The 13,729-nt window shown below is 53.9% G+C and overlaps 1 protein-coding gene across 1 annotated transcript in view; it reads left to right on the top strand.

The window, feature by feature from the left end:
- The window catches only part of CHST3 (carbohydrate sulfotransferase 3), a 39,087-nt gene extending 26,696 nt beyond the window's left edge, over positions 1-12,391 (top strand). The window contains exons 2-3 of the mRNA XM_004427007.3: positions 4,826-5,050; positions 6,239-12,391. Coding sequence (XP_004427064.1) covers positions 4,911-5,050; positions 6,239-7,502 — 1,404 coding nt within the window. The 5' untranslated portion in view covers positions 4,826-4,910 and the 3' untranslated portion in view covers positions 7,503-12,391. The remainder of the gene's footprint in view (positions 1-4,825; positions 5,051-6,238) is intronic.
- The last annotated feature ends 1,338 nt before the right edge of the window (positions 12,392-13,729 follow it).

The following is a 13,729-nucleotide window of genomic DNA, read 5'->3' as shown; positions in this document are numbered from 1 at the left end:
CTGCAGTATACCTCCACAGTAGGTACTCACGTACATGCCCGTAGTACACCTCCATGGTACACACTCACATACATGCCTGCAGTATACCTCCACAGTACATACTCACGTACATGCCCGTAGTACACCTCCATGGTACACACTTACACACGTGCCTGCAGTATACCTCCATGGTACACACTCACGTACACGCCTACAGTATACCTCCATAGCACATACTCATATACGTGCCCGTAGTGCACCTCCATGGTACACACTCATGGATGTGCCTGTAGTGTACCTCCATAGTACTCACTCACGTACATGCCCACAGTATACCTCCATAGTACACACTCATGTACATGCCCGTAGTACACCTCCATGGTACACACTCACAGACATGCCCATAGTATACCTCCATAGTACACACTCATGTACACACCCGTAGCATACCTCCATAGTACATACTCATGTACATGCCTGTAGTATACCTCCATAGTTCACACTCACGTACATGCCCATAGTATACCTCCATAGTACACACTCGTCATGCATGCCGATAATATACTTCCATAGTACACACTCACATACATGCCTATAGAATATCTCCATAGTACACACTCAGCACTTGCTGATAGTGCACACTCAGGCCATATACTCATAGCACACACTCACAGTATATGCCTGTAGTACACACTCATAGCACACATCCATAGCACATGCTCCTAGTATGAGTTCCTAGCACACACTTATAGTATCTGCTCATAGTACATGCTCACAGTGCACACACATGATTCACTCACAGAGGGAACAGCTGCTTTTTCTTCTTCCTCTTCATATTGCCCATCAACTTAGAATGATTAAGCATCTCACACTGGGCTACATGCTTTTGGAAAAGGCTGTCATCCATTCATTCAGCAAGTCTTATGGAGCACCTACTCTGTGCTCAGATCCCGCAGAACAGGACACGACTACAGAGGTGGAGCCGACAGACAGGCTCTCTTCTCATGGAGCTGACATTCCAGTGGCTGAAAGAAGCAGGAAACAAGTAGATTTCCATCTAGGAAGGAAATAAAGCAGGAGGCAGAGAGGGGAAGTGATGGGGGGAGGGGAGATGGTCAACGTTAGGTCGGTGGTCAGGGAAGGACTCCAGAGGGGGGGACATTTGAGCTGAGCACTGGGTATAACTGGGCCGAGGGCAGCTGTCCCCGCTCCCTGCATCCAGGCAGAGCTGGCTGGGCACCTGCCCCTGGCCTTCTTCACCGTTGGCCCTGGCGCCCTGGAAATGCGGACGCCACCTTTTCCTTTGGCTGTCACATCATTGCTGGGTGTTGGAGGAGGAAAGATATTGAATACTCCCCTGGGAGGCGGCATCCGCCAAGAGAAGGAAGAGATTTTTCATTCTTCCTGTGAGCTAAGCAAGGGAGGCAGGACTAGCCCGTGCACCACAGGTTTTGGGAGGGAAGTAGTGCAAAGGTTTGTCCAGTGTCACAGATGTCACAGACCCACTTCTTGCAGAGGGCCCTCTGCAGGGCAGGTTCTGCCTGGAGCTTTGCTGGGTGACCTCATTCCAGCCCTGTCCTCCTCCCTCCTGATCCTGTGACCTTCTGGCACCTGTGACCCTTTCTTACCTCTTGACTCTGGGGACCTCCTGTATTTCCCTGGGAACTCTAAACCTCTCTCTCCTGCCTGCCCACCCACCCACTGGGCTTCCAAAGCTAAACCTAGGGGCAGCCTGCCTGGGCAGAGCAAAGGACCAGCAGACTGCCTCACGTTTCATGTTGGAGAAAGTTTTCACCCTCGCTTCTTCCTTTTAGGGCAATGCCAGGAAGGTTCTCGGGAACCCTGTATTATTTGGGGGGTGAGGGGGCTGGGATGGCAGCTCTAGAATAGAAACAGTGCCTGGAAGCGAGGGGAGGAGAAGGCTCAGGAGCTTTGTCTTCGAGGCAACCAAACTTCTAAATCTCACCCAAGATGTTAGACCCAGAAGGGAGAGGACAGTGAGGGCATCTACCCCTCACCACCCTGCCTTTCTCTCCTCTCGTATTTAATGAACACTTACCGTGCACCAGATCCTGTTCCTCACAGCAAACTTATGCAGTAGGTACCACCCTTTTCATGCTACAGGTGAAGAAACTGAGGTCCAGAGAGGTTAAGTCACTTATACCAGGTTACACAGCATGGTAAGGACTAGACAGGAAGGACTAGAACCCAGGACTTCTGGTCGCAGCTCGTCTGCTTCCCTCACACCATCAGACCCAGGCAACTCTCAGCTGAGAGCCGGGAGGGCAGAAAGTCAGGATTTCAACCCCCTGTGCTCTGCAGAGTCAGTGTTGGGTCTCACCCTCCCAGTGGGACAGGTGGCCTCACACCCCACCATGGGCTAAATGGGGTGCATGGGGAACATGGCCCTGCCCATCATTCTGCAAACTCGTGCCGACAGCCTGCCTGGCACCAGCTTTGACCGGTTCACTCACCAGTGATTTGTGGGACTGCTGGTATGTGCCAGGTGCTGTTCTAGATGACAGTCTCGACTTCAGGGATCTGGCAGTCTGGGAAAGGGAGACAGACAGACTGTCTGGAAAGCCCTACTCTATGTGGGGGTCACTGGGAAGCACTGAGAGGCTCAAATGACCTGGACCTGGAAGGGGCAGTCAGGGCCGCTGCTGGAGGAACCTTGGGCAAGTTACTTAACTTCAACCTCAGGTTCCTCCTCTGTAGAATGGGACGGTTGCTACTTAATAGGGCGTTTGTGAGGATTTGATGAGGAAATGCAAATCGAGTACTTAGCATGGCACCTGGCACAGAGTAGTGAGCACTTAATAAAATTCAGCTACCCATAATATTCCAGCTGGCCCTTCCAACCAGAGTGTAAGCCCCATGAGCGCACGGACCGTGCCTGCTTGTTCCCTGCTGTATCCCCAGTGCCTAGACCAGAGGCTGGCACATAATAGGGACTCAGAAAATATTTGTTTAAGAAGTGCGTGGGGTAAAGGCCCAGAAGGATTAGGAAGAGGCAGGAATATTCCAGTTACTCTGGAGCTGGCCTTGCAGCCTCTTCCCCACTGGGCCCTTCTCCACCCACCCACACTCAGGAAGCACCCCCAGTGCCCCGTCAGGGAGAGCTGCCTGCCGCACCACCACCCCTCTGCCCTGCACAGCTGGGAACCTCCACTCAGCTGCTGGGGTACACAGCTGCCTCCTCACATGCAGAACCCTCGCCCCACTGCTTTCCCCTAAGGACAGATTTTCTGGCTGTCCCTGAAGCCACTTCTATTTTGTGACAAAGTTGCAGCCCTGGGACCTTCCTTCCTGCCCTCCCTGCCCTCAACACCAGCTGCTTCCCTTGGGAAAATCCGTTTTTTTCCAGAGAGACATGGTCCTGGTTGCCCTACACAAGGTCACAATAAGATTTTTTCAGACTTGGAGCAGATTGTCTCCTGTGGACGAGGGTCCTCATGGAGAAAGGGAGAGACTTGCAGAAGTGGGGGTTGTGCTGGAACCGGGGGCTCGCGGTACAGACAAGTGCATGTGTGACGGTGAGGACAAATGAGAGATGCTCCACTGGACAATGCTGTATTTGCTCTGGTTTTGAAAAATATACACACCTTCCATTGAGGGTCATTTATTCTTTTATCCATTCTGTGGTTTAGCAACCGTGCATGAGTGTCTCCTGTGTGCCTGGCCCAGTGCTAAGGGACAGTGAGGGGCCCAGACAAACTCCCAGTTCCCCATGAAGGGATGAGCAGCACTGAACAAGTCATTACAAGTGGGGTCGCTTTATGACGAAGTCTCAGGTGCTCATGGGAGTCTTTGTGCGGTGGTGGGGCTGGGGGAGCCCTAACCTATCCCCGGGGAGGCTGCCCCAGGAAGCTGAGACTGAAGACCGAGGCCACGTGAAGGATTTTGGTAGAATTCGTGTGCTCTGGTGGGTTTTTCCTTTGGCTAATTTTTAAAAATTTCCACATCCACATGATAAAATTTCTAACAGTGCACAGTGTTACACAGCAAACAGAAGACTCACCCCACTTTTCTCTCCCCACCTCCCTGTCCCTTTGTTACAAGGCCTTGTGTGGCCCTGCAGTCATAGTCCATTTTTATCCAGCATCTATATTTTTCTCTCACTTAAAAAAAATTTTTTTCAAATGGGATCATACCACATCAGAGGTTCTCCACCTGGGTGATTTAGCACCTCCCCCTCGCCCAGGGGACATTTGACAATGTCTGGAGACATTTTTGATTGTCACATCTGAGCAGAGGGGATGCTACTGGCATCTAATGAGTAGAGGCCAAGGATGCTGTTAAACATCCTACAATGCACAGGACAGCCCCCCAACAAAGAGTTATCTGCCCCAAAATGTCAAAAGTGCTAAGGTTAAGAAACCCTGTCCTATATAAACACATTGTGTCTGTAGCTTGCTTTTATATGTATACATATAATTACTATATATGTATAATAGATTATTCACATCAACATTTGTCCATCCATCTCATTATTCTTTGTGTCTGCATAATAACCCATTGCATGGATCATTTTTTATTTACGTGTTTGCAGTCTTTTGCTATTGCAAACATTTATACTCAAGGAACATTCTTTTCCATATACGTGCCTTTGAGTCATGGTGTGAGGTCCAAGGATAAATTGATGGAGGCGGCATGGATGAATCAGAGGGGTCATTAGCATTTTAAATGACCTGATTTCAAGTCTCCCTGGGGCATAGTCCACTGGGAGAGTGGCTCTGGGGTTCTGGCTGCTAAGCAGGGCCAGGATCCTCAAAAGTCTGGTGGAAAAGCTCCCGTTCGTTCTTATCTCCAGACAAGGGTGTCCTGACCGCCTGTCTCTCCACAGGACGAGGGTGTCCCCCACCTGAAGACAACAAGCCAGGCCCCGAGTGATGCCCCTGAGCTGAGCGCCCACGGCCCCAGCCTACCCCATGGAGAAAGGACTTGCTTTGCCCCAGGACTGCCGGGACTTTCTGCACAGCCTGAGGATGAGAAGCAAATATGCCCTTTTCCTGGTTTTTGTGGTGGTGGTTTTTGTCTTCATTGAAAAGGAAAATAAAATCATATCGAGGTGAGGGCTGCAGGTGGGGGCGGAGAGGCAGCTGTAGGCCTCCCTGTGGGCCTACACAGGCAGCCCTTCAACCAGTAATCCTCAGGCCCCTCCTGTGCCCAGGCAGAGGTCCCACACACGTCCTCAGGGCTGCACAGTGGTGAGACCTGGGCTCTGGACTCAGGCAACCTGAGTCGGAATCCTGATTCTGGCCCTTTCTAGCTGTGACAGCTTTAACAAATTACTTCACTTTTCTGTCTTAAGTTCCTCTTCTGTAAAATGTGGCTAATGATGGGCCTGTCTTGTTGTAAAGATTAAATGAGAAAATATAAAAGAATTTAGCCCAGTGCCTGGCACATAGTTGGTGTCCAGTACTTGCTGGCTGTGGTTATTATTAATTAACTCCCCGGCCTAGGATGATGCCTTGCATTAACAGCCCATCCCCTATACCAACCCGAAGTCAGGGATGAGAGTGAGCCCCTGGAAAGTTAGGGTCCTGGTACAGATACTCTCGTGGGCAGGGCTGCCATGTGCAGCTGCCCAGGTTGTGTATTGCTCCACGCCCGGGGTATGCACTCACACAGGCTACACCGGGAATGCTGCACCCTAGAGTTGGTAGTGTACTGCTGTGCGCAGTGGCCCTGCCAGTAGACCTGCTAGACACATAAATGTCTGGAGAAAGCATCAACCAAGATGAGTAGGTTAGGAACTGGGCTGTGTAGCAGGCGCTGTGTCAGTGCCCTGCCTGAGTTCCTCAGCATGGACTCTTCCAGTCCTACTGCAGGTTCCTGCAACGCTCAGCCTGAGAGCGTTCTCTGCACATGCACACTGGCTAGCCGGGAGTAAGTAAATGCCTCTGGGAGCAGCCCTCAGCCACGGCCAGCTGGGAGCTTCACACCCCTTGGGTGAGAGAATCCTGAGGCTTGTTCTACACTGCCTCCCAGGGTTCCCCAGTCAGATCGATTTGCCCACAGGGATAGCCTGCTCACCCTGTATGGACCTCCATTCCTCTCTGCCTCGCTACCTACCCCTTCCTGTGATTGTCTGCCAAATCAACTACCTACACTCAGATCCTTTCCTCAAAGTCTGCTTCTGGGGAAACCCAACTAAGACAGGCTGTGGGTGGTCAGCCTGGGAGGCTGCTTAGGGCTGCACAGGGGCTGGAGTCCCCAGTCAGTCGCTGACCCTGCTCTCCCTTTGTCCTCACAGGGTCTCGGACAAGCTGAAGCAGATCCCCCAATCCCTGGTGGATGCCAACAGCACGGACCCGGCCCTGGTCTTGGCCGAGAACGCATCCCTCTTGTCCCTGAGTGAGCTTGATTCAGCCTTCACGCAGCTGCGGAGCCGCCTGCGAAACCTCAGTCTGCAGCTGGGGGTGGAGCCCGGGGAGGGGGAGGAGGAGCCACCCCAACCCGCCCGGGCCCAGCCCCGGCGCCACGTGCTCCTCATGGCCACCACGCGCACCGGCTCCTCGTTCGTGGGCGAGTTCTTCAACCAGCAGGGCAACATCTTCTACCTCTTCGAGCCGCTGTGGCACATCGAGCGCACGGTGTCCTTCGAGCCGGGAGGCGCCAACGCGGCGGGCTCGGCCCTGGTCTACCGCGACGTGCTCAAGCAGCTCTTCCTGTGCGACCTGTACGTCCTGGAGCATTTCATCAGCCCGCTGCCCGAGGACCACCTGACCCAGTACATGTTCCGCCGGGGCTCCAGCCGCTCGCTCTGCGAGGACCCCGTGTGCACGCCCTTTGTCAAGAAGGTCTTTGAGAAGTACCACTGCAAGAACCGCCGCTGCGGCCCCCTCAACGTGACGCTGGCCGCCGAGGCCTGCCGCCGCAAGGAGCACATGGCGCTCAAGGCCGTCCGCATCCGGCAGCTGGAGTTCCTGCAGCCGCTGGCCGAAGACCCCCGGCTGGACCTGCGCGTCATCCAGCTGGTGCGCGACCCCCGGGCCGTGCTGGCCTCCCGCATGGTGGCCTTCGCCGGCAAGTACGAGACCTGGAAGAAGTGGCTGGCCGAGGGCCAGGACCAGGTGAGAGAGGAGGAGGTGCAGCGGCTGCGGGGCAACTGCGAGAGCATCCGCCTGTCGGCGGAGCTGGGCCTGAGGCAGCCGGCCTGGCTGCGCGGCCGCTACATGCTGGTGCGCTACGAGGACGTGGCCCGCAGGCCCCTGCAGAAGGCCCGGGAGATGTACCGCTTTGCAGGCATCCCCCTGACGCCGCAGGTGGAAGACTGGATCCAGAAGAACACCCAGGCGGCCCGGGACAGCAGCGGCATCTACTCCACACAGAAGAACTCCTCGGAGCAGTTCGAGAAGTGGCGCTTCGGCATGCCCTTCAAGCTGGCGCAGGTGGTGCAGGCCGCCTGCGGTCCCGCCATGCGCCTCTTTGGCTACAAATTGGCAAAGGATGCCGCCACCCTCACCAACCGCTCTGTCAGCCTCCTGGAGGAGCGTGGCACCTTCTGGGTCACGTAGGGGGCCTGGGGCCACGAGCACCCCTCCTTGTGGAAGTCCCGCCCTGCCTTCCTCACACCCAGGGCGGTGGTGAGAGGGCCGCGCTCGCAGACGGCGGGCAGGGGGCCGTGCAGGGAGCCGGAAGCCCCTCCGCTATAGAAGTAGGCCCCTAGCCAGCTAGCTTCCCCGCTGCAGCCGTGGGCCTGAGGTTTCTCGCTGAAAACAGGACAGTGCCTGGTCCCCTTGAGGGCCATCAAACCCAGACCTAAGGGGCTGCGGTCTCCTGCACAGGTCCAGGTGGGCCCGGGGCCTATTGACAAGGCTTTCTCTCTCTCATACACACACACGCGTGCACATGCGCACACACACGCGCACATACAGAAACATACGTGAAACACACATAAATTCTTGTGGACACTGTGGCCCAGAGTCCAGATATTTAACAACCAGAAGGGGCAGTGGGCACTGACCAGTCACAGTCCGACCTCCTGCTGTCCTCAGTGTTAACCTTTCAGTGTCTGGATTTCTACACAATCCCGTGTGGAATCTGGGTGGGTCCCTGAGGAGGGGCTGGGGTAGCTGGGGTGTCAGAGCATGGCATTTGGGGCTTAGCAACCAGGAACGAGTCAATATTTTCATAAATGGGATAGCTGTGCTGGTTGCTGATGAAATCAGCCCGGTATAGAGCTACAAAACACACAGACATAAGTAAAGACCAATACCTAGACACACACCACATACACAGACAGGAAAACATCATAAAAACACAAATACACACACACACATTTATACACAGACAAGCTTCTCCTTTGCTTTATGCCTACAGGGTTTATTTGTATCCCACACCTAAGGAGGAGCCTTTAATTACATTTTTAGAATTACTTGGGGGCAGGAGAAAACACAGTTACAGGCTATGACCCCCTTCCCCGGCCGGGTTTGGGGCTGAACGGTGGATACAGAACTGCCTTGGATTCTCGCAGCTACCTCCTCTGTCCCACTCACGTCCTCGCTGCTGGCAGGCAGCATGTTTTAAAATGGCGTGGCTGACCCTCACATGACTGCAGCCCAGAGGCCCCATCCCCGCTCGGCTGGCTTCCTGAGAGCATATCCATATTTGACGGCTGCCTCAGGCCTAACTGACAGAAGTAGCTATGGTCCCCGGAGGCAAAAGGCAGCTCATGGGTCCTGCCATTTCCAGCCAATCCCCTGTGGGGCAGGGCCCAGAATAAAGTACAGAGTGCTCTTGGGGGAGAAGTCACATCAGGATACCCTCTCCCCTGAAAAGACAGGGGACAGAGGTTAGCTGCATGGTTGGTTGCCATGGTTATGTGGTTAGTGTCTGAAATTCCTCCTTTAGGGCTCTGGGAAGAGTATTGCTCAACTCAGGCTGGGTATTTTATTTGGGTTTTTTTAAGTTATTTATGGTTTGGTGTCTTGTGGCTGTGTTTTTGGTTTTGTTTCTGGAGAAGTGCCACTTGGAAGCAGTCCGGGCTTAGGGTGCTAAGGGGGGCTGGGAGAACCAGCGGGGAACACTCTGGCTCCTCCCAGAGGAGGAGGAGGAAGAGGAGCCTCCTCCAGAAGGATCAGAGCCTAGGTGGCCATGTGGCAGCCCACAGTATTCCACGGGCTTTTCTGTTTGAACTCCATGTGGAACAAATCTCAGAAACCACCAGCCTTCTTTGCTGAGTGTCCAGAAGCAGCATAAATTAGCAGCCCTCACCCCCTCCCCGAGAAGAGGCCAGATTTGAAAATCTCTCCCAGGCCCCTGGGGGGTCGGGGGCCTATGACCAAACAGCAGATGTCCCCAAAGTGGAAGTCTTTCCCATTTCCACCCTAAACTGGGGAGCAGAACTCAGTACCTCCTCAGAACTTGCAGGGAGCTGCAACAGTTTATTAAGGGCTGTTTCTGATTTCCTGGACAACCTCTATGTCAGATCCGTCCCATTGTCAAACCCAGAGGGCTGAGTTTTGGTTTGAGTATTATAGATGCCAGGGAAACACAGGATCTGAGTCCAGCTGGTGTTGCCCTGGGGAAGGGAGGCATGTGTCCTGGCTGGAAGCCGCAGTTTGAAAAGGTGAGGACCATAGCCATCTTGTGGGATCCGTTATAGTCAGCATATCTGAGCTGCTGGGTCTCCCTTAGCATGGACTTCAGCCATTCAAGGAGGTCTTCACTCTAGGTCTTCCAGTCCAAGAATAAGTTGTGCAGGGAGCTGCCTCTAATTTGGTGTCCAAAGGGACTCCAACTCTTAAACTTGACCCTGGGGTAGAGTGGGGCCAGGGTGTCTGGCAGGCCCAGAAGTGCTGGCCGTTCTTCCCCAGCTCCTCCCTGCACTCTTCCCCACCTGGGCTCTTCCATCCAGGGCTCTTCCGGGGCCTCCTAGTGTGGACAGCAGGCTGCTTCCTTCCTGTGCCTCCCCGCAGGGCCGAGCCCTGAGCTCGGGGGACGGCACCGAGAATGGACCTGCGGGACTTCTCAGGACATGGACAGATTGTACACTACAAGTTGACTTAATTTATTTATTTTGTGGAAAAGACGAGACAGAAATACCTTATTATTTGCAGGTACTCAAAGCTGTACCCAAATCAAGAAGGACAAGACAATAATAATAGAAACCATTCGCTCACTCCGTAGACACAAGGACACTGGGAGATGATTCAGAATACAAGAGGACTGAACCAGGATGCAGGAGTCGCGATGGCCCCGGGCTGTTGTTTAAGGAGACACCGTGGTTTCCTCCTTTTGATTCGAAGATGTGACAGGAAGGCCCTTTCTGCTGTATTACCTTTGCCCAGGGGTCTGAACAGGACACTACTCAAGTGAGTGTCGCCTTGGGGCTCAGCAATGCCCTGGGAACCCGTGGGGTTTGGGGAAGGACAGGGTGGGGGTGACTACTGACTTTACACTCTGCAGGACCTGGCTGGAGTCATGCATGCGGGGTTTTCCTAATGGAGCTGGGCCAACGAAGGTGGTCCAGCTGGGGGCTAGTGCCTCCTCCTCCAGCGAGGCCAGCCCTGTTTCTCTGCTCCTGCTGGCTCCACCAGGAGCCGTCCCCTCCACAGCACTCACCTGTCTGGAGACAGGGGAGCAGTTAAGGCCTCACCTCCAGCAGCCGCCAGCTTCCCCGGAACAAGAGGCCCATTCAGCAATGAGCGTTTACTCATTTTCTCTTTCTTCATGAAGACCTCTTTAGTCTGGCCTATGTAAATAGTTCAGAACATTCCAGGCCTTGGTGAGACAGGGCAGTGTCCAACACCCGCAGGCCGTCGCCACCGCTGCCCGTTCCTGGCTCCTCCTCTGGGCCTTCTTTGTAAACCTTGGAGTGGATGAGGGCATGGGGGGTCCTTGGGAGTAGCCAGTGGGGCTGGATTCCTGAGTCCCCACGGAGAGGGAAAGAGCAGCAGCAGATGGCTCTGCAGCACCCCCTGCAGGTCATCACTGAGTGACTACTAAGGTTGAGAGCAGAGTCTAGCCTTGTGTCCCTTTATGTGATACACACACTTGAACATAAATAAGTGAACAGAAAAAGAAATGTTGAATGAAGTGTTTACTCCCTGTCTTCCAGCACCCTCAGCCTGGGAGCTACTGCCAGAGGGTGGTGTAATGAGGCAGCTTGCTGTGTGAACCCCCCAGAGCAGAGGGCACCCACCCAACCCATTACAATGGCACCTTTCCTACCACCTCTGCCGTCTGTCCGACGATGGAACGGGTTCCAGCAGGAGGTCAGGGGGTCCCTGTCCCGGAAGGTGGCCACTTGGCCTGGACAGCAGTCAGGAGATGTAAGCATTAGATGGCCTGGTCCTGACCCTCAAGGTCTCTTCCAATCCCTGGTGCCGTCTCCCACGCTAGGGCCTGTTTTAATTGACCACAGGGCCTGTCCCTTGATAGCCCTGGATTATAAAGCACAGGAGCAGAAGACTGGTTGGCTGTGTCCCCAAGGCAGTCCCCTCCCACTTCCATCCCCCAAGGCTGAAAGCAAAGGCAGGTCTCAGAGGGAGATCCTGAGGCCAGGAGAGCTCGGGGGAGGGGGGAAGTGGGGATCAGATGCCTGTGAAGCCAAGTGGGTCTCGTCCATCTGTACAAGTGGAAAGAGGGCACATCCGCTGAAATCCACATTGATGGATTTGCTTGTGAAAATTCCTAGGACGTAGTCCAGCTAGACGGGAGGGGCCAGGCCCAGGGTTTCCTGATTGCAGCCACATGGCCTCCCCACTGCCCCTGGTTTTGGGAATAATGGGAGTTGCTCTTTACCTCAACAGGACAAGCAGAATGGGCAACTTCAGATGTCTTAAGAGCTTCAAGATCCTTTGGTCTTGTGTCCTTTGTCATTCCATGACTGTGCCTAGGGGACGAGTTAGTGTTTTCAAGGACGCAGAGCAGTGCCATCCTCATGGGCCTGGCTCATATTGTAGAGCAGGTATTTTATTTGGGAAATAAAATGACCCAGCTACCCTGCTTCCTCAGACATTCGGCTTGAACTGGGCGCCCCTGCAATGACCATCTCATCAGTATATTCCAGGCCTAGTTTGCCTGGCTCCCCTGCTCCCTCCTGGATCCTGCCAACTCCGTCATTTTGCTGAGACCTCAGCCCTGTGTCATGTTGCATGGCCACATGGTACAGGACAGTCCCTGCGTGGCCATGTGTGGCCATGGTGTAGACAGAAGTGTCCGCGTGTGTGTGTGGGTAGCATGCAGCTCCTTCTGCTCGGCCACGTTGCTCCCAGCCCCCTTGCCATCAATGTCCCAGACATCCTTGCTGTGGCAGCAATCTGCCGTCTCCTGGAAACGCAGGGGCTGCTCTTCAGAGAGCTGGCAGCCACCACCGATCAGGGTCTGCTTTGCGGAACAGAATGTGAACCCATCACTTGATGGCTTACTTGACTTATTTAATTAAAAATGAAAACATGCAGTGAGCAAAATCTGAAGTGTGTCTGCCTTTCTTTTGCATTTGTTCTCAGCAACGATCATAAAAATTAACAGGAAAACATTCGCCGCGGTAGGAAAGGGGTGGCTGCGTGAAGCAGGGCAGAGGAAGGCCCTGCCCAGTCCGGAGGGGTGAAGGGCCCAGTGGAAGTTTGTTTAAGTGGAGGGGGCGTGACGAATGTTCTCTGTGTTACCAGGATGGCAGAGCTGGTGGTCACTGTGCTTGGAGTCGGCTGCAAGAATGAGCCTGAGAGATAAATACTCAGGCATCGTAGGGCAGGGACAGGAGCACTGGCTAGAGGTCAGGGGACCTGGGGACAAGTCCCAGCTCTGCCACTGTCTGGCCCTGTGACCTTGAACAAGTCACTTCCCTTGTCTGGGCCCCAGTTTCCTTTAGAATGAGGAGTGTGATCAGTGGTTTACACCATTGTTCCAAAAAACACCTTTAGGAATTCAAAAGTCGGGGCAAGGGCAGGCGACACCCTCTCACACAGAGCCGTGGTGCTGTGTTATCTGCTTCACATGTTGAAATAGCACCTAAGATTTCGTTTGGTCTTCCACCAAATCTCAAAAACCACATGAGGAGGTTGCTAAGGACCCTTTCAGCTGAGAAATAGAATGGAGTCCTTTCAAATTGCAATTACGTTGCTCTATCAGTCATAACAACTTGAGTGTGAATTAGATTTCAGCTCTTTTTGTCTCCTAACAGCCACCTGGAAGGAATGGGCATTTCCTCAGGGAGAAGGTTCCTTTTGGAACACAGGAAGACAGAGCTGGTGGAGCTGTGTGGGTTTGGGGACCCAGGGGAAGCAGGGAGAGCAGCATTCATGAAGAGGCAGAGAAAAGCTGAGCACTGGGGACAGGGTATCTGGGGTGAGGGGGTGATGACAAGGTGAGGCATGACGTGAGGGACTGGAACCCCCTCCCCAAAACTCAAACCTGTATCTGCCATTTCACCCAGGCCAGGCCTTGGAAACTCAAACCATTTTCCTCCCAACCCTTACAATGTAGGAGTCAGTACAGTGACATCCCAACCTGAGTAGAGTCTTCGCTGCCCCACCCCAGCCAGGTGCCACTGCTGTCTCCACTCCTCTGGGGCCTGGGTATATTTAGTTTAATTTCTAGGCTGTGTTTCCTACCACAAATGACCTCCTGGAGAAACAAATTGCCCTAATCATAGAGTAGAGAAGCCTGCACATCTCCCCACCCACTCACCCCTTCAGCCAGCAGCCCAGGCCAGAAACTGTCTTTCCTCTGCTCCCAGACCTCTGGGCTCCTGAACCTTCCTCTACTACACCCCAAGTCACCCGCCCCTGGGAAGGAG

This window comes from Ceratotherium simum, chromosome 6 (genome assembly GCF_057802395.1).
Source record: "Ceratotherium simum simum isolate JZ-2026a chromosome 6, ASM5780239v1, whole genome shotgun sequence".
In the NCBI taxonomy this organism is placed as follows: Eukaryota; Metazoa; Chordata; class Mammalia; order Perissodactyla; family Rhinocerotidae; genus Ceratotherium; species Ceratotherium simum.
This window is presented reverse-complemented; position numbering and strand designations above follow the sequence as displayed.